General features: G+C 45.4%; 1 protein-coding gene across 1 annotated transcript; it reads left to right on the top strand.

Moving 5' to 3' along the window:
* Positions 1 to 499: 499 nt before the first annotated feature.
* On the top strand, positions 500 to 20851 carry cuedc1b (CUE domain containing 1b). Its single transcript, XM_069722524.1, has 11 exons — positions 500 to 587; positions 8785 to 9408; positions 9904 to 10025; positions 13682 to 13814; positions 14465 to 14720; positions 15858 to 15923; positions 16149 to 16229; positions 16313 to 16406; positions 17799 to 17857; positions 18805 to 18874; positions 19165 to 20851. Coding segments are annotated over exons 2-11 (1188 nt in total). The 5' UTR covers positions 500 to 587; positions 8785 to 9102; the 3' UTR covers positions 19166 to 20851.
* The last annotated feature ends 4133 nt before the right edge of the window (positions 20852 to 24984 follow it).

The following is a 24984-nucleotide window of genomic DNA, read 5'->3' as shown; positions in this document are numbered from 1 at the left end:
TCTAGTCACCATTCAGTGTGGGGAAATAAACCCCGAGTCAATATTGTGCAGTTTTCTTTAACCTAAATGTTGTTTTTCTCTTATTTGAATGGCTTTTTTTACATTCTGCATTATGCCTTAGTATAAATACTATTACTGGACTACTCTCAGGATAATTAAAACCATAAACACAAACGCTCACATATATTTATTTGTTTATATTAAAAACTGCATTTCAGAGATTTATGTGGTACTAGATGATAATAACTAATTTACTTGATCTACATGTTGTATTAATTTATAATTATTACAAGTATGTGCATCTTTTGGTTGGCATCAGATTATTTTTTTTAACTAATGAATAGAAATATTTTATGAATGGTATTAATTTTGTACACAATATGTAATTCTGTCTTTTATTTTGAAGAGCCGTATGAGTTTGGAGCTGACTTCCGGTAGCTGGCTGGTTTTAATGGCAGCTCTGTTGGTGTGAGCAGCGACGGGACCCTTCTGCTTCCCGTTACGATGCCCGGACCCTCCGCTGCGCTGCCCCGTCTGGTCCTCTCGGTGGATAGCCTCTGCTCGGCGGGACCCCGGCCACCCTGTCGGTGAGTAACGACGACATGTAGTTGTGTTGGCCGGTAGACGGACCTGACGACGGGCTGCTTTAGTCAGCGAGCAGCAGCGTGAGGTCGGACACGGTGAGCCCGGCTCGGTGGGGTCCGCCTCGGGAAATGGACGAGTCGGTATCAGTAGTGTGAGATCCCGGTGACACGTCGAGACGGAGCGGATCGAGACCGGACGGAGCTCCGGAGCCGCTGGCCGCGGCCTGACGGAGGAGGGTTAGCCGGAGGAGCTAGCGCGTCGCTGCGGGACCTCGGTTCCCCGGAGGCCGCTGCTAGGAGCTAACACGTCGCTGCGGGACCTCGGTTATTAGTTTTATTATTATTATTATTATTATTATTATTATTATTATTAGCTGCTGTTCCGTTCAGTCAGCGGCACCGGCTCGTTTTCGCTTCATGATTTCTGACATGTCGAGCTGAGTCTGAAGACGACCGGTGGGAGGTTTACACCGTTTACACCGTTTACACCGTTTACACGGTTTACACCGTTTACACCGTTTACACGGTTTACACCGTTTACACGGTTTACACCGTTTACACCGTTTACACGGTTTACACCGTTTACACCGTTTACACCGTTTACACCGTTTACACGGTTTACACGGTTTACACGGTTTACACCGTTTACACGGTTTACACCGTTTACACGGTTTACACGGTTTACACCGTTTACACGGTGTACACGGTTTACACCGTAAAGAGAACAAACGGATATCACGACGTTGAAAAGTTGTTTGCTTTCTGCGTCCCTTGTTTCATCCTCAGGCCCATCGAGGTGTTCCTGGTTGGATTTCTCATCTGGACATTTAATCCGCCGGCTTCAGGTCACAGATCCGCAGACAGCCGCTAAACATCAAACTGCTTTTTGATAAACGTACATGATAAATCTCTGAGCGCTGTCTGTAAGCACCAGGATCTGTGACGTCACAGTTTTTACAACAGGTTGAGGTTTGGAAAGGGACAATGTGACAGACGACAGGCTTTCCACCGCTGCTCGTGATCTTAGGATTTGAGAGGATTAATGTTAGTATTGGCAATTTTAAATGTTTTTGAGCTTTGAAAACGTGCTGTGACCTGAAATGATGTTGAAATGATGAGAGCTGTTTGTGAACCAAGAGAGTGAAGTTGTAGTCAAACAATGATAAACCCCAATAAAGGCCAATTCCTACCAGCAGGAGTCGTCGTGATGTAAATGTCATGTACTGTCTGTCTGTGTGAGCTCTGCCCTGAATGAGTGGACTCCCAGAACCGGACTGACCTCCAGCACCGGATCACGGTGCGGCTGCTTCAGTCAGTCGTGGTGGTACTGGGGAAACCCTTCTGGCTTGTTTGTGGTTTCTTTGTTTAAACCAAACTTGTTTGCCTGGGTGACTCTGAGTCCTGTTGTAGAAAAGAACTCGGAGGCAGTCACTCCTTCAGGATCCACATCTTCATGAGCACTTTCTGTTATCGCTGTGGAGGTTTCTGCTGTTTTGTCCCGTTACAGCTGCAGACTGTTTATAAAAGTGTTCGTTGCGTCCAAGTCTGAAAAATTTAGTTCGATGCAGAAGTGCTTTAAGCTGCAATACCACCGAGTGCCACTAGAGGTCAGCTCCATAGACTCCCATTCAACTTCTCTCATCAAATATGAAGTCAATAAAAATTTTTACAAGTCATTTTGTTGTCATTCTGGAAAGTCACTCCTTAGTTTTCTGGTGGTCCATCTGAAAATGAATCTCATTAATTAGATGTTAGGTCTCAAAAAGACCTGTTTTTGAGGCGTGTCTGTTTGATTGACAGGCCAGTGCTGCAGTCAGGTTACAGCTATCGCTGGGCGATGCTTTGTGTTCAGTGGTGGCGGAGTCTCAGCCGGGCTCCAACCGATGGAGGACACCACAACTACACTGAAGGAAATCATTAGTCCATCTCTTGCCCAGTTTGTAAGTTTGTCCTCTGACAAAGAAATGAACGGTCTATAATTGTAATGGAGGTTTATTTTAACAGAGACAGAATATAAAAACAAAAATCCAGAAAATCACATCATATAAAAGTTATAAATTTGATTTGCATCTGATTGTGAAATAAGTATTTGATTTCCAACCAACAAGAATTCTGTCTCCTATAGACGGTTAGATTTGTCCTCTCGCTTTAAGAAAGTTCTCCGAATCTCAACTCGTCACCTGTATAAAAGACGCCCGTCTCCGCTGGTCACCTGTATAAAAGACGCCCGTCTCCGCTGGTCACCTGTATAAAAGACGCCCGTCTCCACTGGTCACCTGTATAAAAGACGCCCATCTCCACTGGTCACCTGTATAAAAGACGCCCGTTTCCGCTGGTCACCTGTATAAAAGACGCCCGTTTCCGCTGGTCACCTGTATAAAAGACATCCGTCTCCACTGGTCACCTGTATAAAAGACGCCCGTCTCCACTGGTCACCTGTATAAAAGACGCCCGTCTCCGCTGGTCACCTGTATAAAACACACCCGTCTACGCTGGTCACCTGTATAAAAGACGCCCGTCTCAACTGGTCACCTGTATAAAAGACATCCGTCTCCACTGGTCACCTGTATAAAAGACCTCCGTCTCCGCTGGTCACCTGTATGAAAAACACCCGTCTCCGCTGGTCACCTGTATAAAAGACACCCGTCCCCACTGGTCACCTGTATAAAAGACATCCGTCCCCACTGGTCACCTGTATAAAAGACGCCCGACTCAACTGGTCACCTGTATAAAAGACGCCTGTCTCCACTGGTCACCTGTATAAAAGACATCGGTCTCAACTGGTCACCTGTATGAAAGACATCGGTCTCAACTGGTCACCTGTATAAAAGACGCCCGTCTCCGCTGGTCACCTGTATAAAAGACGCCCGTCTCCGCTGGTCACCTGTATAAAAGACGCCCGTCTCCGCTGGTCACCTGTATAAAAGACACCCGTCTCCGCTGGTATCCTGTATAAAAGACACCCGTCTCCGCTGGTATCCTGTATAAAAGACACCCGTCTCCGCTGGTCACCTGTATAAAAGACACCCGTCTCCACTGGTCACCCGTATAAAAGACGCCCGTCTCCACTGGTCACCCGTATAAAAGACGCCCGTCTCCACTGGTCACCCGTATAAAAGACATCCGTCTCCACTGGTCACCCGTATAAAAGACATCCGTCTCCACTGGTCACCTGTATAAAAGACCTCCGTCTCCACTGGTCACCTGTATAAAAGACATCCGTCTCCACTGGTCACCTGTATAAAAGACATCCGTCTCCACTGGTCACCTGTATAAAAGACATCCGTCTCAACTGGTCACCTGTATAAAAGACATCCGTCTCCACTGGTCACCTGTATAAAAGACCTCCGTCTCCGCTGGTCACCTGTATGAAAAACACCCGTCTCCGCTGGTCACCTGTATAAAAGACACCCGTCTCCGCTGGTCACCTGTATAAAAGACATCCGTCCCCGCTGGTCACCTGTATAAAAGACGCCCGACTCAACTGGTCACCTGTATAAAAGACATCGGTCTCAACTGGTCACCTGTATAAAAGACGCCTGTCTCCACTGGTCACCTGTATAAAAGACATCGGTCTCAACTGGTCACCTGTATAAAAGACATCGGTCTCAACTGGTCACCTGTATAAAAGACGCCGGTCTCAACTGGTCACCTGTATAAAAGACGCCCGACTCAACTGGTCACCTGTATAAAAGACGCCCGTCTCCGCTGGTCACCTGTATAAAAGACGCCCGTCTCCGCTGGTCACCTGTATAAAAGACGCCCGTCTCCGCTGGTCACCTGTATAAAAGACACCCGTCTCCGCTGGTATCCTGTATAAAAGACATCCATCTCCGCTGGTCACCCGTATAAAAGACACCCGTCTCCACTGGTCACCCGTATAAAAGACACCCGTCTCCACTGGTCACCCGTGTAAAAGACGCCCGTCTCCACTGGTCACCCGTATAAAAGACATCCGTCTCAACTGGTCACCTGTATAAAAGACGCCCGTCTCAACTCGTTACCTGTATAAAAGACACCCGTCTCAACTCGTTACTTGTGTCAAATCGTAGACCTGCACGAGGCTGGAATGGACTACAAGACCATCGGCCAGCAGCTCGGTGAGAAGGAGACAACTGTTGGTGAGATTATTGGGAAATGGAAGAAACACTAAAAATGACATGGATCTCCTCGGTCTGGACCTGCTCGGTCTGGATGTCCTCAGTCTGGATGTCCTCGGTCTGGACGTCCTCGGTCTGGATGTCCTCGGTCTGCATCTGCTCGGTCTGGATGTACTCGGTCTGCATCTCCTCGGTCTGCATCTCCTCGGTCTGGACGTCCTCGGTCTGTTTCTCCTCGGTCTGCGTCTCCTCGGTCTGCGTCTCCTCGGTCTGGACGTCCTCGGTCTGGACGTCCTCGGTCTGGATCTCCTCGGTCTGGACCTCCTCGGTCTGGACGTCCTCGGTCTGCGTCTCCTCGGTCTGGATGTCCTCGGTCTGGATCTCCTCGGTCTGCATCTCCTCGGTCTGGATGTCCTCGGTCTGCATCTCCTCGGTCTGCATCTCCTCGGTCTGGATCTCCTCGGTCTGCGTCTCCTTGGTCTGGATGTACTCGGTCTGCGTCTCCTCGGTCTGCGTCTCCTCGGTCTGGATCTCCTCGGTCTGGATGTCCTCGGTCTGCATCTCCTCGGTCTGCATCTCCTCGGTCTAGATCTCCTCGGTCTAGATCTCCTCTGTCTGCATCTCCTCGGTCTGGATGTACTCCGTCTGGATCTCCTCGGTCTGGGGCTCCATGGAGATCTGGCCTTGTGGGGTATTGATGATCATGAGGAAGGTGAGGGATCAGCCCAGAACTACACTGGAGGAACTTGTTCATGGTCTCCAGACAGCTGGGACCACAGTCACCATGGAAACCATCGGTAACACATGACGCCATGGATTAAGATCCTGCAGCGCTGCGAGGTCCCCCGGCTGAAGAAGACATATGGACAGACCTGTCTGAAGCTTACTAACGAACACCTGAAGGATTCAGAGAAGGCTTGGAGAAGGTGACATGGTCAGAGGAGACCAACATCCAGCTCTTTGACATCAACTGGACTCGCTGTGTTTGGAGGAAGAGAAACGCTGACTAGAACCCGAGAACACCGTCCCACCGTCCAACATGGAGGTGGAGACATTCTGCTTTGGGGGTGTCTCTGCTGAGGGGAGAGGACGACTTCACCGCATCGAGGGGAGGACGGACGGGGTCGTGTACCGGGACATCTTGGGGGACAACCTCTTTCCCTCAGCCGGGACACTGGAGACGGGTCGTGGACGGTCTTCAGCACCACAATGACCCAAAACATACGACGAGGCAACAAAGGAGCGGCTCAAGAAGAAGCACATGAAGGTCACGGAGAGGTCGAGCCGGTCTCCGGACCTTCATCCCAGAGAACATCTGAGGAGGGAGCTGAAGCTTCCTGTTGCCGAGCAACAGCCTGGAAACCTGAAGGATTTTGGAGGATCTGCAAAGAGGAGTGAACAACATCCCTCCTGAGATGTTCAAACCTGGACACCAACTACCAGAAACCTCTGACCTCGCCAACAACGCTTTCTGCACCAAGTACTGAGTCATGTTCTGCTTCGGGATCAAATACTTATTTCACAATCAAATGCAAATCAATTTATAACTTTTATATGATGTGATTTTCTGGATTTTTGTTTTTATATTCTGTCTCTGTTAAAATAAACCTCCATTACAATTATAGACCGTTCATTTCTTTGTCAGAATTTCTTTGTTTGTAACTTACAAACTGGGCAAGAGATGAACTAATGATTTCCTTCAGTGTAGATATATTAAAGCAGGCAGCATTTAAACAGCTTCTTCGTGCAGATTCAAACAGGACGAAATGTGCAACTATAGAATTGGGTGTTTATTGTTAAAGACTTGCATCTCTATGCAGTTGTTGAGGATGCAGGAATTCAGCAAGTGATTAAAGTACCTCTATTCTCACTAGTGAACATGATCCTGTCCCAACTTCATACAGACGTGTTGCTGACATCAGATTCAAAATGAGCACTTTTTTTTTTCTCCATTTCAACATCTATGTTGTCTTTGGTCTATTTTCAACTAAATATGGGTTTACAGGATTTGCAAATCATTGCATTCTGCTTTTATTAACGTTTAAACAGCGTCCCAACTTTTTGGAAACAGGATTGTATGTGCGTTCTGTATTTCACATGCTTGACCTCGACCTTTGTGGTTTTCTTTTTATAGTTTTCCCAGTTGTTCTTGTTACTCAGTAAACAAAGCTGCTGTTCTTCCTGCTGTCAGGAGGTTGGCATCATGTTTTAGTGAGCGTGTCTCTGAATGTGCACCAGTGTTTCACCTAACAAGCCATTGACCCAAATTACCCACTGGGTGACTGTTTACATCCATCATCTCTCTCATTTTTCTTAAATTCACCTGTTTCAGCCATCATTAATCTCCTGTTGGTTATGATAGAAAAATGTGCTGTTGCATAAATTAGAAAATGTTTTAATTGAAAAGATTATTAATCTATGCAAGATGATTTTAGTAACAAGCTGCTGGGAAAGACTGAAGTTATTAAATATTGTTCTTTTCTTCAGTGTGTCACTGTAGACGCTCCCTACCTCGTCTCATCCAGACCAGTGTTATCTGTTCAGCTCCTAGTTGATCCCTGTGATTGCAGCTCGTAGGAGGAACGAGACGTTGCTTCTGTTTTAATGACTTTTGGATTCAGGAAGTTATAATCTGACATCTTCTTTTCCATCTGTACTGATGTTGTGTCTCCTCGTCCTGTGAGATGAGCGTGTTTGCTGAGCAACACTGATGTGATGTAACTCGGTAACATTTTAAGCAGTCATTCAGTGATGCTTACGGCCTCCTGACCGCATCGCTGTCGTGCCAGTAATGAATTAAAGCACATCCTCTCGTGTAAAATTGCTTAAATAATGAAGGTACCCGGCCATCCAACTTCAAATAACAATGAAGCTTCATAAAACATACAAATATAACTTGCCTATGACTTCAGATTGCTTAGATAAGGTGTGTGTGTGTGTGTGTGTGTGTGTGTGTGTGTGTGTGTGTGTGTGTGTGTGTGTGTGTGTGTGTGTGTGTGTGTGTGTGTGTGTGTGTGTGTGCGCGCGCGCGCGCGCGCTCAGGCCCATGTGTGTGTCCCCAGCGAGGTTCTCCTCCAGCAGGACAGTAAAGGTCCTTCCAATCCTCATCCATCAGTGATGTCATCAACCATCAGTGATGTCATCATCGGTTTGTGAACGTTATGAAGCCTCCAGTTCAGATTCTGTCCGTCACCATCTTTGCTAGTTTGGAGCAGGAAGTGACCATATTTGGACGAGCTGGGGGAGGAGCCAGCGGAGGATCAGTAACCTGACTGCACCACAGGCCTGTCAATCAAACAGACACGCCCCCAAAAACAGGTCTTCTTGAATCTTCTTTTCTAATGAATGAGGGATTATTTTCAGATGGACCTCCAGAAAACTAAGAAGAAGGAGTGACTTTAGCTAACAACACCGAGAGAACTGATGGACACATTTTATTCACTTTGGATTTGATGAGAGAAGTTGAATGGGAGTCTATGGAGCTGGAGGCTTTTTGGAGCCGACCTCTAGTGGCACTCGCTGGTATTGCAGCTGAAGACACTTCTGGATCAGAACCATTTTACAGACCTGAAGCTACGAACTCTTTTAGAAACAGTCTGTGGGTCCTACATGCTGCTTGGTCATCTGGGTGACATCAGCAGTTTGATTATATAATATAAAATATAGTAACACCCTTTCTGACTGTCTGGGACATGTTTTTTTGAATCCTGTATCACTCAAAGTGTAAAGACAAGGCTGCAGGGTGGCCACGTTGTTTACATCAAAGCTGGGCTCTCAGTGACTGGAACACTAAGACGGGCTGTGGACCGGGCCTGGTACCGACATGTGGCACCGGGCGGCCGGCCGCCACAATAAACCCAGTGAGGAGAGAGAGAGGCAGGAATCACAGAGATGAAGAGAACACTGCAAATACCTTCAGCTACCAGTAGGGGGCAACAGGGAAACAACAGAAATCACAGGAGTTCTGCAGATCATGGTTTTATATGAAGTTTGAGTCTGTTCAGTGACTGACTGTGCTGTGGGGATCACGCGTGTTCCCCGACGGCGTGCTGTGGGGATCACGCGTGTTCCCTCTCCCTGACCTGCTCTCTGCTCTGCAGGTGTTGACCTGGATGTGGGTATGAAGCCTTCTGGTTCAGTCTGATCTCCGTTCTGAGAGGACCTCGGCCTTTCTTCGTCTCCAGCCTCTCTCTCTCGGTGACAGCAGCATGGTGGATGCAGCTCATTAAACGGTCGCTTTGGGAGGAAAACCTCCCGTTTTTCTGAACTCATCAAATGACTGCCATGTTTGTGTAGGAATGAGAAAGTGAGCGGGTCAGTAGTGAAAACAAGCGAGACTGAAGGGCTGAAGCGTTGACGGGACAGAAGAACCATCCTGTCGGTAGGTGGGCGGCGCCCAAAGCAGCCCGGCCCTGAGGATGACCAGCCTGTTCAGGCGCAGCAGCAGCAACGGAGGCTCCAGGAGCGGCGGAGGTGGAGGCAGCGGAGGACAGGGGCAGCTCAACAACAGCAGGCCCAACCGGCAGGTCCGACGCCTGGAGTTCAACCAGGCCATGGAGGACTTCAAGACCATGTTCCCCTCCATGGACTACGAGGTGATCGAGTGCGTGCTGCGCTCCAACAACGGAGCTGTGGACGCCACCATCGACCAGCTGCTCCAGATGAGCATCGACGGCCACGGCACGGACGACAGCTCCGACTCGGACGACAGCATCCCACCAGAGGTCAGTGGAAAGGAGCCGTGACGCCAACATCAGTACCAGCTGAGCACCACTTTTATTTAATGGTCATTCAAACACACGCTGGTGTCCTGGCTGTGATCTGCACACATAAATATCTTATCAGCGATCAGACTATGTCCTGCTTTTAGAAACATGCTGTGGCACAGAAACAACTTCTGCAGGTTTCTCTGTCTGTGAAGAAGATGGAGGCTGAAACCTGGATCCTGTTATCATGTGTTCAGGTTTTTTTTTAATGTTGTATGTAAACAGCATAAATGATCACAAACACACGGGAGATTAAAAACCAGGATACTCTCCCATAAAAATTACATTTATTTTTTATTCTTACTTCAAAATCTGACTGATGATCCAGAAAAACTGCTCATGACAACTTTTGTGATATTTCTTGAAAGATGTTTATTTTTCATCACCAGTCACAATGATGAAATGGATCAAACCAGCTTTAAAGACCAGTTAATAAAACTCTTTGTTTTCTAGATTCTGGAGCGAACTCTGGAGCCGGACAGTTCTGATGAAGAGCCACCTCCAGTTTACTCTCCACCAACATATGACATGCACATTTATGACAGGAAGTACCCGGAGGCCCCTCCCACACCCCCCTCGGTGAGGAATTCCAATTCAATTAAACTTTATTTATACAGCACCAAATCACAACACAGGTTATTTAATGGCACTTAAAACATTAAAGTCTTTACAGCAGAACTTTACAACATTAAACAGAGAAACCAACAATTCCCACATTAGCTAGGAGGGAAAAACTCCTCTTTAAGGGAGAAAAACCTCCAACAGAGGGAAGAAAAACTCCCTTTAACAGGAAGAAACCTCCAACAGAACCAGGATCAGAGGTGGGCGGAGCATCTGTTAACAGAACCAGACTCAGAGGTGGGCGGAGCATCTGTTAACAGAACCAGACTTAGGGGTGGGAGGAGCATCTGTTAACAGAACCAGGATCAGAGGTGGGCGGAGGATCTGTTAACAGAACCAGGATCAGAGGTGGGCGGAGCATCTGTTAACAGAACCAGGCTCAGAGGTGGGCGGAGCATCTGTTAACAGATCCAGGATCAGAGGTGGGCGGAGCATCTGTTAACAGAACCAGGATCAGAGGTGGGAGGAGGATCTGTTAACAGAACCAGGATCAGAGGTGGGCGGAGCATCTGTTAACAGAACCAGGATCAGAGGTGGGCGGAGCATCTGTTAACAGATCCAGGATCAGAGGTGGGCGGAGCATCTGTTAACAGAACCAGGATCAGAGGTGGGCGGAGCATCTGTTAAAAGAACCAGGATCAGAGGTGGGCGGAGCATCTGTTAACAGAACCAGGATCAGAGGTGGGCGGCCATCTGCCTCGACCGGTTGGGGTGAGAGGAGAGCAGAGAGAGAAAAGGACAGCATAGAGACAGAAGAGAAGAACTGTTGATGGAGACGACAATCACAGAGCAGAGACATGCAGCTCCATGACGGGACATCTGGAAAAGAAAGAACAGAAACTACACGAGTGAAGGAACTGAATGGAGACAACAGATAATAAGAAGAAACTATGGGAGAGAAGAAGATGGTGAGGTATGAGTCAGTTAAAGAGTAGGAGGAAAGAAAAGAAGCTCAGCATGTAACGAGGTCCTCCAGCAGCCTCGGCCTATAACAGCATAACTAAGGGTTGGTTCAGGTCTACCTGAGCCAGCCCTAACTGTAGGCTTTATCAAGAAGGAACGTTTTGAGTCTAATCTTAAAGCTAGAGAGGGTTTCTGCCCCACAAACTGGGAGCTGGTTCCACAGGGGAGGAGCCTGAAAACTGAAGCTCCGCCTCCCATTCTACTTCTGGAAACTCTAGGAACCACAAGTAGACCAGCGAAAAATTATTTATTTTTTAATCACTACCTGATCAAGGTGATTACATCACTTCCTGTGATAATAATCCTGCTGCACATTACTGGAATATTTTAGTTCTAATCTTTTTTAATGTACTTATTGAACTTAGAGAACCGTGGAGATAAAAGGTCCTAAAAGGTCCTAAAAGCTACGTATGTTTCCAGAACAGAGCGTCTGTGACTGGAATATAGAAACAAGGACTACATCAGCCTTTCAAAATAAGAGCTTTAGATGCTGTTTAATTCATGTTCATTCAACACATAGACCTGCTGGATGAAACAAACAAAGAGACGTCTCTGACAACTGGACGTGTGGAGAAAACTCATTTAACATCCAGTAATATGGAATCACTTCCTTTGATCACAAACATTTAATCACATCATTTTAATGTGAAGAACACATTTCCCACGAACCCTGTCACTTCCTGTTTCTCCTCTTGTTCCTGTTCCTCCTCTTGTTCCTGTTTCCTCTGGAAGTTAGTTTGTGTTAAGCAAGTTTAGTTTGAAAAGATTTACATGATGTTGTTAATACAACAATAATGTTGTTAATACTTTCAGCACAGATTCTGATGACAACATTTTTTGTGGAAAAATTGCAGGAATTTAGAAAAAGTTGCAAACTTCTGCAAATATTACGGCATTTGCTTAAGTTAGCATTAATTACGGCGGTCACATGATTTCCTGGAGGGACTGATTATACATGAAGTGTGAAGGTATTTGGTCATAGAGTGTCTGAGCATTGATGGTGTTAAATTCAGTTACTAAATAGGAAGCATGAGTGTCCCTGGAGTGAAAACATGACGGTGTGTCCAATAGTTGTTGAAGTACTCTGCTGTCAGTGAGAATCGTTGGGATCCTCCCTTCGGAGTCCAAAACATCACATCATGGTTTTTAATTGTATGACCGTGTTGCATGTTTCTCCTGTGAAGACTCATCAGGCGTTCAGTCATTCTGTCCAACTAAAGATCCTCCGAGTCCGTTAACGGTCCTCAGCCAGTCCGCACATGTTGATCACGTTAACCGGATTATCTAAAAATACATGTTTTGTGGCGTCAGATAGAGTGTGATCAACACAAACTCTAACAATGATGGTTTTTAATGGATCCGCCTGGTAAAGACGACGCTGTAACAGAAGCAGTGATGATGGTGGATGAGAGGAGTGTTTAGCTCAAGATGTTCTCTCAGCCTTCGAGAGTCGATTTGCTGATGACATCATTACCGCCAGCCTTCAGGAGGCCTGTTCCCTCTCCAGATGTTCCTTGGAGAACTCAGCAGCAGCTCTGCAGTGATGAGGAGGAGCAGAGACGTAGTTGTAGCGCTGCATCAACCGGACCTTTATTTCCTTTTCAGCAAACACGGAGCTCAATATCTGGATCATTGTTCTACTGACACCAGGGCTGATTACAGTGATGTCATGCTCTTCTGCTGTGTCACACCAGGTCACCACAGGAACAACTTCCTGAAGGGAGGCTGTCCTGTAAAAAAACCCACCTTAAACCGCAATAGATGTGTAAAGACTCTTCAGCTGTAGTTAATATCCAGCTGTTATCTCGTTAAATTCAGGCCAAATGAGACCGAGAGAAAACACTGGCAGGCTGGTGGAATTCAGTGTGAAAACATTTTTACTGCATGCAGCAAACAGAATTGTTTCCTGAATGAGACTTTTTACCAAACATCCTTTTTATCCTATTTGTCTTCTCATGTTTTACCTTCTTAAAACCTGATCAGTGTCGATATCTGCTGATATGGCAAGAGATCCTCCCGTCTGATATCAACACACGCACACCTTTCATATCATACCACATTTATTTAATAAATTATTGTCATGGCGTTTCCCATCTAGCGGGTGTGGTGTGCATCTCTTGTGGAGGTCACTCTGGCCTGTTGTTGACCTGCAGTTACACCGACTCACCACCAGGCTGCTGCTTCTCAGAGCAGATGGAAATGCATTTTTATTCTGTTTTTAGACACTTTATTCTAGTAATAATCCTTTATTGAATATGAAAAATAAAATCACCATGTGCCTGTTTTAGCCTACCATTATTTTCAGGAGATGAGAGAATGGACACTTTATGTATTTTAACCTTTTGATCATATTTAGAATGTAACACTTTTTAAAATAATCATTGATGGAAAATTATACACAACAATTATTTAGTTCCAGTCACTAACAACATGTGAGAAGGTGGAGCTGCAGAGTTTTAGGCTTTTATCCACTAATTAGCTGAAATTTACTGGCACTAAAGCAGATGTTTCCTGCCTCTGGTCCTCCCATGTGCTTCCTGTCAGTGTGAACCATGAAGGATTTAGATCATTAATGGCAGTGTTTGATAGCTGGAGATCAGTGGATGATGCAGCTGATAGTTTGACTTCTGTGTCCTGTCACTTCCTGTCCCAGATTCGAGGCCCATCCCCCTGCAGGTCACCAGCAGGTCAGGAGCTACCGCAACTGGAACCCTCCTCTGCTGGGAAACCTCCCCGATGACTTCCTGCGGATCCTGCCGCAGCAGCTCGACAGCATCAAGGTAAACGTGTGATGTCATATCCAGGGCTTCTAGGTGCTTCCTGTTGATGTGTGAAGCAGTTAAACGACCATCAGAATCAGAATCAGCTTTATTGGCCAGGTATGTTAACACGTACAAGGAATTTGACTCCGGTTATAACTTCAGCTCAAACAGACAGACATAAATAGACATATAAAACATAAATAGATGTATATACAGCAAAGAAAGAAATATATACACATCAAACAATGGTGCAATGGACTTGGGTACTGCTCAAACACCAGAGGAACATTTCACCACCGGTCTGTCTCAGCATCTCTTCAAGCTGTAGGCAGGTTTATGTTTTCATATATATTTACTTCACATGTTGATCAATGAGCTCTGCTGGTTCTGCTGGGTGTTCATGTTTAACCTCATCCTGCCTCCACATCTGTTATATATACACACACACACACACACACACACACACACACACACACACACACACCACATTTATGTTCATCCCTTCACCAAACTACTGACACGTCCCTGCACAGTACCGACAGCAGGACTGTTCCTGTACGTACCGGTGCCAGGAGTACCGGTCCTGTTCAGGGTTGTTGGTTTAACCTGAGGATCCGGGTCAGGTGAAATGGAGCTGTCTTTATCCGTCTCTCTTGTCTTTATCTCAGCAGAGCTCTCAGAGCAGTCTGTCTCAGCCTTCATCATCCTCATCCTCTTCAGTTTCCTCGAGTCAATGGACCGCTCAGTCTGGTTCTGGGCCAGGAACTGGGGGGCCCGACGGAGGTCCAGGTTCAGGAGCCACGGAGCAGGACAAGAAGCTGAAGCAGTATCTGGAGGACGAGCGCATCGCCTTGTTTCTGCAGAACGAGGAGTTCATGAGGGAGCTGCAGCGCAACCGCGAGTTCCTCATCGCCTTGGAGAGAGGTGGTACTACACACACACACACACACACACACACACACACACACACACACACACACACACACACACACACACACACACACACACACACACACACACACTAAATGTGAGTCCCTCGTGATATTGTAATATAAGATTACTAACATTTGAGGCTGTGAGATGCTTCACAGTTCATACTGACAAATGGTCATCAAAGCGTTCCTGTGGAGTTTTTACCTGCAGTAATGCAGTAAAGCCGTGTCCTCCTGCAGCCGTCCTGCAGGGGGCAGCAACACGCCTGCATAGGGTTCATGAGAGCAGGCAGGGAAGAAGACTGCATGTCAGTAAACATGAAATACTTTGAGATGTTTTGTGAGGACATTTTTGTTAAAGCTGAATGTGAACTCCACAGCTCCGGGTTTGATCCCCCCGATGTTCACGGCCTCTGCTTGTCTTTTGGAATTACTTTTGTCTCTGAGTCAACGTGAATGTTTGATCGTACAGCAGCAGCATCTGACAGCTCGTCACACAGTAGATGCCCATGTTTGAAAAAGGGAAGACGTCTGGTTTATGTTTCTGACTTTTATTTGTGAGTTTGTGTCTATTGTCAAATTTTTAATGGTTTAAGCTTCAGCTCGGTCAGACGTTCTGGTGTTTGAACAAGTCACCTCACTGTCACCGCAGGTTGGCTGTCAGATGCTGGTGAGCTCACTACGTCTCTGCTGCTGTTATCTTTCTTTACTTGGACAAAATTAATTCCATATGTCTCCATTCGTCTCAGTCAAACATCCTTCAGTTTATATTTTTAATGATAATAATATTTGGAGGTGCTGAACCTCACTCATTTTTTTAGGTGTCTTCTAAAGGAGCAAATATTCAAACAAAGAATTTCACATTTCTGGGATCAAACTGTCAATCAGGAGGGAAACTCTTTAATCCTCAGAGTCTCTGACGAGCTGAACGATGTGAACAGGACACCTCATGTTTTGTGTTTTAGTTCTGCAGAGATGAGATTGGTGATGAGCACAACTCTTCCTTTAAATCCTGCAGAACTTCAACCTCTTTTCCTTTCTCTGGTCCAGATGAAATGAAGTGGAGGTTCAGAAGTTGAGTCATGACCTCATCACATCAGCGGTCATAACATCTGCTCTCTGTTTTTAGATCGCTTGAAGTATGAGTCAAAGAAATCAAAGTCCAATCATTCATCTAGCATGGAGAGTTCCACAGGTAGATATCCTCATCTGAACTCTGCTCTGTGTGCGCTGTCACTCACACTTCAGCTTCACACATCCTGATATCAATATTAGTATAATAATAATACTGCATGTATGTGATGTACAGAAGTGTACAGTGATGCTGTGTGTGTGTGTGTGTGTGTGTGTGTGTGTGTGTGTGTGTGTGTGTGTGTGTGTGTGTGTGTGTGTGTGTGTGTGTGTGTGTGTGCGCGTGTAGGAGAGCAGTACTCTGCAGCGTCCATGGAGGCCATCTCAGACGACGCCCTATTCAGAGACAAACTCAAACACATGGGCAAATGTAAGTGTGTGTGATCCACAACACTGCTGGTAGAAGTCCCAGCAGCCTCTCTGATTAATGACCCCAATGACCCTCATCTGCAGCAACCAGGAAGAAGCTGTTTGAAATCGCCAAAACCTTTTCAGAGAAGACGAAGAGGAGAAAGTCGAAGAGACGGACGCTCCTGAAGCATCATTCGTATCCTTCATGTAACCGTGGTTATCGCATCTGACAACATCCTCCTTGTGTGGTAACATCCATTCATTAGTCCCTTTTGCATCATCACACTGTTGTATTGTTAGTGTTCATTTCCTTCAGTGCTGTTTAAATGGTAAACACAGAGAGGAGATCTTCTGTTGGTGTCTGAACATCAGTCAGATGAACTGGTTCTCCGTCTCCAGATGATGGTTGTGTTTACACCTTGGATGTATCACAGCGACCAGGGATGCAGATTTTAAACAAAGTCCTTCATAGTCGATGATGGACATTTAATATTGGTTTTAAATGAAGGACATAAAGTCTATTTCTTTTCATAGAACTGACAGTGTAGAGAGAGTTCATTATGAACACCAAGTTACACAATTTACTGGTGGTTTTTTTGTGTAACTGAGTAGTGGCATAACATTGTCTGTCGCACCATCACAGCTGATCTTTTAGCTTTACAAAGTAGCAACAAGCAGTGATGTCATCATCCATCAGTGATGTCATAGTTGGTTCGTGAACGTTATGAAGCCTCCAGTTCAGATTCTGTCCGTCACCATCTTTGCTAGTTCGGAGCGGTTTGGAGCAGGAAGTGACCATATTTGGACAAGCTGGGGGAGGAGCCAGCGGAGGATCAGTAACCTGACTGCACCACAGGCCTGTCAATCAAACAGACACGCCCCCAAAAACAGGTCTTCTTGAATCTTCTTTTCTAATGAATGAGGGATTATTTTCAGATGGACCTCCAGAAAACTAATAAGAAGGAGTGACTTTAGCTAACAACACCGAGAGAACTGATGGACACATTTTATTCACTTTGGATTTGATGAGAGAAGTTGAATGGGAGTCTATGGAGCCGGAGGCTTTTTGGAGCCGACCTCTAGTGGCACTCGCTGGTATTGCAGCTGAAGACACTTCTGGATCAGAACCATTTTACAGACCTGAAGCTACGAACGCTTTTATATCCAGTCTGTAGTTTGTAACAAAGCCTCAGGTCTAAAGCTGATCTTCAGCTGTGGTCTTGCCATGCTGTCATCAGCTGATCTGTCACACACGACATCCATCAATCACCGCTCAATTCTGTCTCCCTCTCAGTGCAGAACCATTAACAGGCAGTCAGGACCTCTCTAGAGTTTAATAGAATAAATGGGTGAATGACTGCTGCTCTTAATGGTTTTAAACTCTCCACCACAAGACAAACAGTCGCACCTCTCCTCCATCAGCTGACCTGCTAACACAGCAGGAACCGCTTTCCTTTTTATGGACAGATAACGGAGCAGATCTTCACCAGCTGTATACGAGCCTCCATAACTTGGATTCATATGTCCACATTCATAAGTCCATGACTTGTGAGTCTACAGTTGTGTTCTTAACTGATTTCCTCCCCAGACTGGGCACAGCCAACTCTACAGCCAACCTCCTGGACGATGTCGAAGGAAACCCTTGTGGTGAGAAATGCATGTCGGCCACACAATGTGTTCATGTTCATGTATTATAGAGTAGTGGTTCCTGCAGACCTGCATCATGCTGAAGCTCCACAAAACAGGAGCTAAATAGATAACATTCACTTTATTTACAACATTGTAAAAACCTCCGGCTCACGGCTGTGTGTCCTCAAACCGGGATGTGGTTGTTATGGAGACGGAGTGTATCCACATAAATAAAGACAAACATTCTGATTGCCAAACACGGCTACACTGTCCAACAATGACACCAGACTGCATGACACGTTAACAGAGCCAGAGGTCGGGTCCAGTGGTTCTGTTGTGAATCTCATCCATCAGTGATGTCATCAACCATCAGTGACGTCATCGTTGGGTTGTGAACATTATGAAGACTCCAGTTCAGATTCTGTCCGTCACCATCTTTGCTAGTTCGGAGCGGTTTGGAGCAGGAAGTGACCATATTTGGACGAGCAGGGGGAGGAGCCAGAGGTGGATTTGACCGATCTGATCAGAAACCTGACGATGCTACGTCCCGCCCACCGATAGCTGTAACCTGACTGTACCACAGGCCTGTCAATCAAACAGACACGCCCCCAAAAACAGGTCTTCTTGAATCTTCTTTTCTAATGAATGAGGGATTATTTTCAGATGGACCTCCAGAAAACTAAAGAAGGAGTGACTTTAGCTAACAACACCGAGATAACTGATGGACACATTTTATTCACTTTGGATTTGATGAGAGAAGTTGAATGGGAGTCTATGGAGCCGGAGGCTTTTTGGAGCCGACCTCTAGTGGCACTCGCTGGTATTGCAGCTGAAGACACTTCTGGATCAGAACCATTTTACAAACCTGAAGCTACGAACTCTTTTAGAAACAGTCTGAGATCTCAACACATCTGAATAGAGGTGACGTGTTTATTGGAGACTGATGTTTGTGTTTGTGTGTCCAGATGAAGACGGCCAGCCTAGAAGAGCAAACACTCAGGAAGAGACTGAACAGCGCCATGAGCCGATATCTTGGTAAGTTCAAAGGTGTAGTTTGTTTGAGTCCAGTTTTAAAGACATAAATCAGCCTGCAACATGACGCAGAGTTAAAGATGAAAGATTAAACATTTTATATCCAGTCTGTGATCTGACCGTGTCTCTGAATCAAATCTACACTCATCTCCTCGTCTGCCAACTTCTTCTCAAAAGAATATAAAAATAGAAATGTGCTTCGTCTTCAGAGTTTCACGCTGCTCTCCGTAGTTCATTCGTTGTTTAGTTTTGGATAAAAGCTGTCATCATCCCGGCTCTCTTCTGCCTTTCAGATCCTCCCGTGCTCCATCATATCAGGGTTACTACGGCGACAGCAGCATCACCGCTGGTGGTGGCTTTGCAGCTCTTCCTGTCCCCCCCCTACTCACCCAGCCTTGATCCAGACCAGCTCACTTAAGGCTCAGCAGAGGGTTGAGACCCCCCTCCCACCCCACCCCTCCTCCCAGGGAGAACAACTGGAGCGCTTCCACCACCTCTGTAGATGTATTATCTCTGTATTATTACACTTTGTTATTCTCTACTTTGACATGTAAAGGAAGCTGCATTAGTCCTTCCACTCTTTGTTACCTGCTTCCTTTAATCCCCTGATAGGACCAGCCGTGTTTTCTTCCTGTGCAGTAGCAGAAGGTTTCTGAACAGGTCCCTCAGGCCGGGCATTTAACCTCCAACGTGTGCACACTTTATATACACGTAACCATGTAGAGCTTTTTTTACCATGTTTTCATAATCCAATTGTAATATTGAGCTGTTTTTGAATGCCAGGGCTTCTGTGACTGAATTTCTTACGTAGCCAGTAAAGCTGTGGTTGCACACATGCGTCCTCCCGTCTCCATGACAACCACGTGGTCTGGTGTAAAGACTGTTTGTAGAGAGCAGGCCTGCTGCAGGGTTTGTAGCTGTTTACTGTTAGTTTTGTTTGGTCAGATGGAAGTTATGAGCCTTGTTATCAAAATATGAAACCATGAGTTACACCAGGTATCACACAGGATGATACCAGCCTGCTGTTTTGGAGCCCAGTGACACTCAGCGTCCGCTCGGTGTGGTCCGGTCGGGTCGTATTTTACTGCCATGGGTGTGTGTGTCCGAGTGGAGCACGCTCAGTATCCCCTTCTCTAGTGAACGCCTGTCTGTCAGGTGAGGTGTCCCACAGGTGTGTCCTGGTGTGGTTTTGTGGCCCGTCACTCACGCGGTGCTGTTATCAGAGCAGTGGCTGCACACTGGTGGACCAATCAGAGAATGTTTAGTGTGACGCATGGTGCTCTGCTGCTGGATCATCAGAACAAAAGCAGTCCCCCACCCCCGACCCCCACCACCACGCTCGCTGAAACCTGTGTAGCACCAGATTATGTTCCATTCACAACGAAGGCTGACACACACACACACACACACACACACACACACACACACACACACACACACACACACACACACACACACACACACACACACACACACACACACACACACACACACACACACACACGTCTGCCAGATGTCAACATCTACCTCATCCTACTCAGAAGCCCTTGTGTTTTGTGTTTTGTGTTTTAAGGACACGTCCTGGTGGTTCAGATTATGTCATCATCTGTTTTGGACCTTCACTGTATTCAGTGTTCCTGTTTGGCTTTTTTTTTTTCACCGAACCAGGAGCACAACTGCACCAGAACTAGTGGCAAAATACTGTTATTTCATTTCCCATTATAACAGAATACATTTATAAACACGTCGCATTACAATGGTGTAGAAATTAGTTGTTAATCTTTTGAATATTATAAATAAACAAATCAAAGGGAATCGGGATCGGACTCCTCGGCCGTTGTTTTAGGGGCACAATGAGTGGCATTTGTGTGGAAATGGGAACAGCTGTTTCTAAGCTCGCGCACACACACACAGACACTTGCTGATTTAAAATGATTTTTACGAGTGCTCTAATTAATAAATGTATTGTTTGATTTTGAAGCAGTAGCTTTATGTTGCTGTTTTTAAATCAGTGAATCTTTTTTGATCTGTGCGTGCGTGCGCGTGAACCTCTTCTCTAGACGAGTTATGTGAACTGACCTGCGATCAGAAAAAGCTCCATCTTTCTTTAATGTGGTGAAAATATTTCTGTCATCTGCAAACAAGGAATCCATTGAAGTGTTAAATGTTTATAGACATCTATTATAAAGCTCAGTTTCTACAGCGTGTTCTGTGGACGTGGATCCGTCCACCACAGCTCAGAGACCTGTAAACCAACAGCTGGAGACCACAGCAGAGCTTTATGTTCCTCAGGAGCTGGTGGAGACTGAGCCTGAGCTAAAAGGACACAATACTGAGCTCAGCTGGGATAAATGGGCAGAATTTCTTTAAAGGACAAACCCCTGACGCCATCACGTAGATTATTTATTGATGTGAAGTCCAATTGGCACCAGCTGGTTTGAACTTTAAAGGAACATTATGGAACTTGATCGTGATGTTTGCTGGATTTGACTTATTACATAACCAGCCTTAAAAATACACACATTAAAAGAAAACATCAGAAACTGCAGTCGTTTGTGCAGAAAATACAGCAATAAAATACAGATTTAGATTCAGTGAAATGATTTTAAATGGAAGGTCGTATACTGAAAAAACACAGAAACACTGTCTTTTGTTTTGAGTCCACGTAGTTCTGCTTCCAGAGGCGTTCAGGACGACACCGGTCGGTCTGGTTCTGCTGTGATCTGCAAGTGTGATTATCTTTTTAAACATTGTGTGATTACATAGAAGCAGGGAGGCGGATCAGACTTCCTGCTGTGGCATGTTCAGCAACCTCTTTGTTCATGTGTCCTCCTCTCAGGGAATCCCACCATTATTCTCTTCCATTCAGATTTTTCGAGGACCTTACGGGCACGAACGTTCCCCACAGGATGCCGTACTGTTTATTTCCCTCCACATCAGGAGGTGCATTCTCTCTAATGTAATATATATGATATTATATAAAGCAACCATCTGATCCTACAGTTGCTCTTCCAGTTTGTCTCTGGAGGCGATATTGGACTGTTCATCATACAACACCACCTTCTGGTTTCATCTTCCAAAACACATCCACAGATCTGATGAGATGTTATTAAAGGGGAAATCCACTGAGCTGAACGCAGTGCAGCAGCTCGTGTAATAATGGAGGGATCATTATTTAGTGAAGCTGATCAAACATACAGTCAATCACATGACAGCCACACATCGCGGTGTAGTTAGTGAGGGGCGCTAGTGAGTCACTGTGGCATCGAGCAGTCTGCCCTCAGCTCGGTATTACGCTGAAATCTGAAAAAAATAGATATCACCTGCATTTAGGATGATTGGCAGTGCAGGTTGTATCATTAAAAATTTCGTATCAACAGCAAACTAAACATATGAACTCTGAGCCGGACTGGACTGCAGCATGTTTCTGAAGGCTAGTTTGTCCAATTTTGAACATTTTCAACTCAACATTTTGCAGATTTCTCCTTTAAGATCCAAACAACTAAAGCCGAGTATATTGAGGCCTGAGTGAGCTGCCAACATGACACTTTACAGGCTTTATTTGTAATCAGTTAGTACATATCTAGTTTATCAAAGCTAAGGGGCTGTTAGCTTTGAGGGGGCCTCCAATGTCGAGAGAAAAATAATACTACTTTAAGATATAATAATAGTTTTTTGGTAAAAGTCACCTGGTCTTTCAGTCTGTGAGCATTCAATAAAAACTGTTTACAGATTGTATTCAGTTCATTTCTGTGTAAATAATCTACTTCCTGCTGCGGGACGCCGGACAAATGGGAGTGAATGAAATCCTTCAACTTTTATCAACCAAAGGACCTGAAGCTGCTCTCCTATTGGTTGGTTCAGATTTCTAGACTAACTCTCAACGGCGTCTTTCAGGTTGACTTGACATCACCATGACGTCATCACACGGTGACTCCTGCTTCTTATCTGACCGGCAGTGGAACGGAAACTTAGAGAGGAGCGGAGGAAAATACGGTTGTTTATGAGACGAGTACTCGGCTGAAACGAGCATCCGGTACCGATAATGTACGTTAGACGAGTATCATCCGATTAAACGTGTCATGTTGATGAAGGCTTCTAACAAACACTAGCTGTGTGCACACATTTACACAGAGGCCCGCCCCCTGGTTTACATCTACACACAGAGCCCCGCCCCCTGGTTTACATCTACACACAGAGCCCCGCCCCCTGGTTGACATCTACACACAGAGCCCCGCCCCCTGGTTTACATCTACACACAGAGCCCCGCCCCCTGGTTTACATTACACACAGAGCCCCGCCCCCTGGTTGACATCTACACAGAGCCCCACCCCCTGGTTGACATCTACACACAGAGCCCCGCCCCCTGGTTGACATCTACACACAGAGCCCCGCCCCCTGGTTGACATCTATACAGAGCCCCGCCCCCTGGTTGACATCTACACACAGAGCCCCGCCCCCTGGTTTACACAGACACACACTCTTGTCAGTGTCCAGCGTCCACAGGAATTAAAAACAACTTGTAGTTAATTTTCATCCCTGAAAGATGTTTTGTGAGAAGCAGGTTGATCCAGGAGAGGCTGAATGTTCAGTTGATGCTGTTAGTGAGAAGAAGCTGCTGACTGACTGACTTCAACCAGACAACATGTCTGTTCCAGTAGAGCTGCTGTCTGCTGTTTAGGAACAGTAGTGTGTTTTAGAAATTTTAGTTTTTGGCTTAGCTGAAGTCTGGCTTCAGTTTGTTTGCCCCCCCCAAAAAACAAAAACAAAACACCACCTCAAAACATTTATCACCAGCCGCCATTGTTTGAATGATCTTTTACAATTCTCTAAGAAAATATTTTAAAATGAAAGAAATCACAACTATAAGTTGAAAAAAAGGGAAAGAAAATAGCTTTCAGAATTTTTTTTCACTTCAAATGAATGTTGGATGAAGTCAAAATTGAAACTTTAATCTGTATAACGTGTCCAGTTCAAATGTCAGTGTCATTATAGGATTGTAGGTCTGAATTGTCCCTTTAAGGCTCCATACAAAGGAGGAAAAGTGTGTAGAAAGTAGTTCCTGGAATGTACTGAATGGTGGACCGTGATGTCAGCTGGGATTTCCTCTTTATACACTCACACTGTGGCTGGATCACATCAGTGGTTTCAGCTGCTCGGCACACATGACTGAGTTGCTGTTTGGTCCGCAGCAGATGAGTGACGTCCAGGTCGTGTGGTGAGCGTACGTGAGCTGAGATCCGTCCGTTCAGCAGCAGAGTGGCTGACTGAGCTTCAGGCTCTGGTACAGTCAGAAGGTACGCTGTCTCCAGTGTGTGTGCACATCGACAGGACACGGACCACATGTTGGGCTACATACCGTTTCATCTGGAGCTCATGTCAGTCACTTCAATAACAAACTGAAAAATAGTCAGCCATCGTTAGACTTCAAATTCTTTTCTTAAAAAAACCGTTACTTTTGACTTAACAGCTTTGTTTTTGAAGATTAGATTAGATTAGTTTTTCCCGAGTTGTGTAACAGATGTTAGTGATTGTTGTGTTTGACTTTTTTCAACTTCTTCCTTGTATACAAGATAATTTCCTAGTCATCGAAATAATTGTTGTACCTTGTCTGATTTGTTTGTGAATTACATTTGTAAATACAATAACCATTAAAGTTTTTTCTACAAGATAACATTTTTTTCGTGCCTGTGTGCTTTGGGTTGTCAGTACCTGACCTCTGACCCCTGATCCTGCTACTGACAAGCTCCCCACCACCGCCATGCTTCACCATCAGGACAAATTTTCCAAATTGTCTGAACATGTTATTAAGTGTAGATTGAAAATATAATTTTATTTGTTTTGCAATAAACCCACAACAAAGTAGAGATGACAAAAAACCAACGACTGAATAACTTCTGAATCCACTTTATGTAAAATAAAAAGCTGCATTGGAGTGAATTTTAATGTTAAGAAAATGAATACATATAGAAACATGTTTATTCAGTAATTTTTTTGAATGTTTATCCTTCACAACACTTTACATATCAGATAAAGTTGCAGAAGAAAGCGTCCATTTAGCAAAAGTACATAAAAGTCCGTCTCCATACTTCTAATGTATTAAAAGCAACTTT

This window comes from Brachyistius frenatus, unplaced genomic scaffold, assembly GCF_029030835.1.
Source record: "Brachyistius frenatus isolate BFR_SWC_R1_liver_20210118 unplaced genomic scaffold, ASM2903083v1 Contig_294, whole genome shotgun sequence".
NCBI lineage: Eukaryota > Metazoa > Chordata > Actinopteri > Embiotocidae > Brachyistius > Brachyistius frenatus.
Note: the sequence above shows the minus strand (reverse complement) of the source record. Positions and strands in the feature narration are given on the sequence as shown.